This window comes from Ostrinia nubilalis, chromosome 20 (genome assembly GCF_963855985.1).
Source record: "Ostrinia nubilalis chromosome 20, ilOstNubi1.1, whole genome shotgun sequence".
In the NCBI taxonomy this organism is placed as follows: domain Eukaryota; kingdom Metazoa; phylum Arthropoda; class Insecta; order Lepidoptera; family Crambidae; genus Ostrinia; species Ostrinia nubilalis.
Window position 1 is genome coordinate 14,099,674 of NC_087107.1, and position 5,355 is coordinate 14,105,028.

General features: G+C 41.5%; 1 protein-coding gene across 1 annotated transcript; it reads right to left on the bottom strand.

Moving 5' to 3' along the window:
* Positions 1-1,597: 1,597 nt before the first annotated feature.
* LOC135081809 (putative nuclease HARBI1) lies at positions 1,598-3,240 on the bottom strand. Its single transcript, XM_063976591.1, has 4 exons — positions 2,724-3,240; positions 2,372-2,653; positions 1,830-2,217; positions 1,598-1,749 (listed from the first exon to the last, which is right to left on the bottom strand). Exons 1-4 carry the CDS (start codon positions 2,976-2,978, stop codon positions 1,619-1,621), a joined length of 1,056 nt encoding a protein of 351 aa, XP_063832661.1. The 5' UTR covers positions 2,979-3,240; the 3' UTR covers positions 1,598-1,618.
* Between the last annotated feature and the right edge of the window lie 2,115 nt (positions 3,241-5,355).

A 5,355-nucleotide genomic window follows, 5' to 3' on the forward strand; every position in this document is an offset into this window, starting at 1 on the left:
TTGGGCTGATTTACAAACAACGTTGGTACATCTTTTGATTTCTGCCTTCAATATAAAATTTTGCCTTTACCTGTAATTCAAAATCCTGTCATTTCTTTTTCAGGTTTAATTCAATGTGCGCTGGTATGAACCGCTCCATTACCCAGTTAAAATCGCAATGGAGCCTCATAAAAATCAGTGCGAAGAAAGACAAGACCATTGCTAGGCAGGCTCAAATTAAAACTGGCGGTGGTCCACCATTATCAGTGCCTGACGATAGGGCTGATGATATAGCATCTTGGTTGCCCAATGAATTTGTAGTCGATGTTAACAGATTTGACTCGGACTCAAATAAAAGTGAATTAATTAACATTCAAGAGGAGGAATCAACTCAAAATACGCAAGATCAGGAATTGATAAATAATGAAGAAATCCAATATGAATTGGTGGTACTTGATGAAGAAATAGAAGATACACATGCTTGTACTACTAGAGGCATATTGGAAGATAAAGAAAATAAAAAAGTAGAGGCAAAAGAAAATAAAGCAAAACCTAATTTTAAAGCACCAGCAATCAAAAAAAAAAGGAAACTGTTAAACAAAGAAGGCTTAATTGATTTAAGCAAAGTTAGGATTTCCGAAATTGCAGAAACAGAATCAAAATGCCGGATTGAACTGCATGAAGTTCAAATGGAAAACGAACGGAAGAAAGGGAGAAACTTGGATCTTGAGCATCAATTATTACAGGAAAAACTTAAATATTACACTCACATTAATAAAGAATAATAAGTCTTTTGATGTTAAAGTTTTTCAAGTACTAACAGATTCTAAATAATAAGTTAGTTCCTCCCTTACTTCTGTTTGTTTTTAATTTGTATTTTATGCAGTTCCAATCCGCATTTTGATTGTGTTTCTGCAATATATTTAGACGGCTATGAATATGTTTACTAGTCATAACTTAATAAGAGTTTGAGATTACTATTAACTAGCTGTTGCCCACGACTCCGCCTGCGTAGACTACTATTTCTGTAACCTACAGGATCTGTGCATTTTTCCAGGATAAAAAGAAGCCTATATGTTATTCGAGACTATATAATCTATCTGTTTTAGCAATTTATTTGTTTATAAGAATTGAACTGTGATTTTTAGTAAGTAAGTTTAATAATTGTACTTAAATTAGTGATATAAAGTAAATACACATATGCCTAGTCACAAACATTCGCCTTTATAATAATAGTGTAAATTATGGTTATTTTGTTTTAAATGTAGAAGGTTGATAACCTCCGAATAGAAACGTTTATACTTAAGCAATTTCTTTGTTTTAAAGAATTGAACTGTGATTTTTAATAAGTAAGTTTGTTGAAACTAATTGTACTTAAATTAGTGATATAAAGTAATTTGTTTTGAATTTTTGCAGAATAATTGCTTTTTTAAAGAGAACTACAGGTTTTGTTTTTGTGATAGTAACAAATTGGACTGAAAATTGAAATACAGGTATTTTTCAATCAAATATTCTTTTTATTTTCATTAAGATGCCAGGAACAGTATCTGAAAAATTAAAATACAACATTTTCATGAACTCAAATGACATTACATAAAAGTAAATCGTTGGAATTTATCAAAATGTATTTTAGTACCATTCAAAAATGTTGATTTATAAAATTTTGTAGTATCAACTGCGACCTACGCCTCAACAATGAAGGTCGGTTGTCGTGAACACTGTTCTCCGTCGAAAGTTGCGGAGTTACAGGGACCTGCTCCATATGTTGTTCTGAAAAATATTATGAATTTGTCAACATTTTGTCATAAAGATTTGTATTCCTTATGTACAGTCAAATTGATAACATTTACCTAACAATGTGTCATTCATATCAATGGCTATATTATGTAATACAGCCAATGCTATGATCACAGCTTTTCCATTTTGGAGGCTTACTGGTAAGCCATGGAGTAGGCATTGGAACCGCTGCTTCCACACCCCAAAACACCTTTCAACAGTGTTCCTAGTTGAGATGTGAGCATTATTGTATGCTTCTTCTTCTGGACGACTAGGCCTTAAAATAGGTGTAAATAGATATGGCAGAAGAGGGTAGCCCGAATCGCCAATAAGGCGTCCTCTAAACTGCCTATCCTCAAATCGTTGTTTTATATTGCTCTCCATAAAAATTCGACTGTCATGTGTACTGCCTCGCCATCTAGCCACTATATCCATTATTTTGAGGTCAGCATCACAGACAACCTAAAATAAAAAAAACAGTATCCTGTAGGTAATCCATCCAATAATATAGTGTTGAATGTTGCTAAAATTTAGATCATACAAAGTAAAAATTATAGACATTATTAAAACAAATCTTTCTCTGTTGTAAACTGTATAAAATCAAAATATATTTTACCTGAACATTCAGGGAATAATAGCCTTTTCTATTAATATAGTACTGGGCCATGTCACCTCCGGTTTTTTTAATTTTAATGTGGGTGCAATCTATGGCTCCTATCACCCCAGGAAAATTTTTAATTGCTCTAAATTTGGCACTAATTCTTTCCTGCTCTCCTATAGTGATAGGCATTTTGATGAAGGAATTTGCCTTATTCGCGATTGCATGCGCGACTCTGGCGCATATCCGGCTCACTGTCGGCTGACTTAGGCCATGGAGGTCACCAGCATCATCTTGTACCTGAAAATGTATGAAAATAATTATAGCAGCCACGACAAAGGGATAAAATAAAACACTTTTTTGTGCTTACCTCACGACGTCCCCAACATCTTATGGCCACTAAAACTTGCAGTTCAGGACACGTGCCACCACCTCTAGCGCTCTGAACCAGATCATCTTCCACCAAATCTATGATGGTGCGCACTGTGTCCTTATTGAACCTATATTTTATTTTAAAATTTAGGTCCCGCAAATCGAATGGGTTGCTTCGTTGGCGGTAGAGCTTTCTACGTCGCGCTGGGTCGGCATTATTGGCTAAATGCACAATTGCATTTATAGCATTCATTTTCACAAGCAAGGATCACAGCAAGGATATTTTGAATAAATAAACCAACGAAGTGACATTCATATGAAATGACATTTATAAAAGTTAGGTTAAAATAGGTTTATTAGAGCTTTAAACAAGGCCCGAGCTCTCGATAACTTATCACACAGTTATAAGAGGATTTTAGCGCTAAATGACGATTATGAATAACAATTTTTATCAAACGTTTTATAAACCTCTAATAAGCATTTGATAAAATGTGAAAAATGATTATGAATAAGACCGTTAGTAGTTAATTGGTGTAACGAGTGTACTTTGGGTACTATTTTATTTTTTATACTCGTAATTTATAATTTCCCTGTAATGCAAATGCAACGAATCATACGTTGACCTAACTAATCAAATTTTATTTCATCTTGCTTGAGAGATGACATTTATATGATTTACTAGCTTTTGCCCGCGGATTCACCCGCGTGAAATTTAGTTTGTCACAGATCGTCATAAATTATAGCCGATGTGTTATTTTGGGTTATAAACAATAACACTGTAAAGTTTCATCAAAATCCGTTCAGTACTTTTTGCGTGAAAGATTAACAAACATGAATTGCATTAAAGCATCATGCAACATGATGCAACCCATAACTAACATCTTAGATTTAACTTTTATCCCGCACATCTTTAAAATAACGATGCCACATCGCCCGTCTCCTAGCTGCGCGGCAATCACGGCGCTTGATCCGAATCCTTTCAACGCGGCGCACGCGAGGCATTACGCGCGCTGCATCGCCCGTATCGATTGCAACACCCGAACACAAGCGGACTCGGGCTAATTAAGTGATCAATCATTCAGGCCCCTTACCTTTAGCGTAAATAATAATAACCTTCTATGGACACTATTGTTTCAGGAAGTCGATAACGATTTGCGATACGGTTTCAATTTTAGGTTGCATGAGAACTAAGCATAAAGATTTATCTGATCGTAAAAGTACATAAACAAGTTTAGACCATAGACAAACAGAGTGCAGAAGTTCCTGAGTTTCTTTAGATGAATTCAACCTTATCGATGATCAAAAATGTTTTGTTTTAGATCGAAAATCTGAAATCTCCAAAACTGTAACCTACATTATACCTACATGAAGATGGCCTATTGAATGTCAGTGCGGTGGATGCCGGAAGCTGTTTGATAATAGCCGGCGGTCATGCACTCTGATAAATCGCAGTTACGTCACCCCGCGGCGGATTTAAATGCATACAAACAACTGTGTGCGCCCACTGTGGCATGATAAACTGTGTTAGATTTTCAATTTTAAAACTTTTTTCATTAATCGCAACTTTATAAACTTTTTAATATCTATGTAATTCTTTAGCTACATTACTACATGTATGGGATTTAGTTTTTTTCTTTTCGCAAAATGCGGAAGTGGGTGCCACGCGCGAGTCACGTGTCGCGGCCGATGGAGCGTGGCGGCGCAGAGCTATGTAGGTCACTGTCGCGCGAGGGGACACAGCACCATTCATAAAGTAATCCTAATACACTCGCTAGGATATACTATGATTAGCAACATATTACTGAGCATTTAGGGTATTATATCAGGGTATTAGCGTTTAGTGATGCAACTTGTATCGATATCTATTCGTCGTCAGAAGCATTCACTCAAAGTAGTAGTTGTCTCAGCTAGAGGTGAGTCAGGCCAGCTGCAGGCCGGCAGTGTCCCCGCCGGGTACTCACCAGGCAGCGGCGCAGCTGGTGGCGCACGGCGTCGGGCCCGGCGCCGGCCAGCTGCAGGCCGGCAGTGTCCCCGCCGGGTACTCACCAGGCAGCGGCGCAGCTGGTGGCGCACGGCGTCGGGCCCGGCGCCGGCCAGCTGCAGGCCGGCAGTGTCCCCGCCGGGTACTCACCAGGCAGCGGCGCAGCTGGTGGCGCACGGCGTCGGGCCCGGCGCCGGCCAGCTGCAGGCCGGCAGTGTCCCCGCCGGGTACTCACCAGGCAGCGGCGCAGCTGGTGGCGCACGGCGTCGGGCCCGGCGCCGGCCAGCTGCAGGCCGGCAGTGTCCCCGCCGGGTACTCACCAGGCAGCGGCGCAGCTGGTGGCGCACGGCGTCGGGCCCGGCGCCGGCCAGCTGCAGGCCGGCAGTGTCCCCGCCGGGTACTCACCAGGCAGCGGCGCAGCTGGTGGCGCACGGCGTCGGGGCCGGCGCCGGCCAGCTGCAGGCCGGCAGTGTCCCCGCCGGGTACTCACCAGGCAGCGGCGCAGCTGGTGGCGCACGGCGTCGGGGCCGGCGCCGGCCAGCTGCAGGCCGGCAGTGTCCCCGCCGGGTACTCACCAGGCAGCGGCGCAGCTGGTGGCGCACGGCGTCGGGGCCGGCGCCGGCCAGCTGCAGGCCGGCAGTGTCCCCGC

What these genes read in the sequence shown, in the direction of transcription:
- LOC135081809 (XM_063976591.1), bottom strand. Translation starts at nt 2,978, where the DNA reads ATGAATGCTATAAATGCAATTGTGCATTTAGCCAATAATGCCGACCCA. An exon ending in GATGTTGGGGACGTCGTGAG is followed by an intron (nt 2,654 to 2,723) that starts GTAAGCACAAAA and finishes ATACATTTTCAG; the next exon opens with GTACAAGATGATGCTGGTGA. An exon ending in TATGAATGACACATTGTTAG is followed by an intron (nt 1,750 to 1,829) that starts GTAAATGTTATC and finishes AATATTTTTCAG; the next exon opens with AACAACATATGGAGCAGGTC.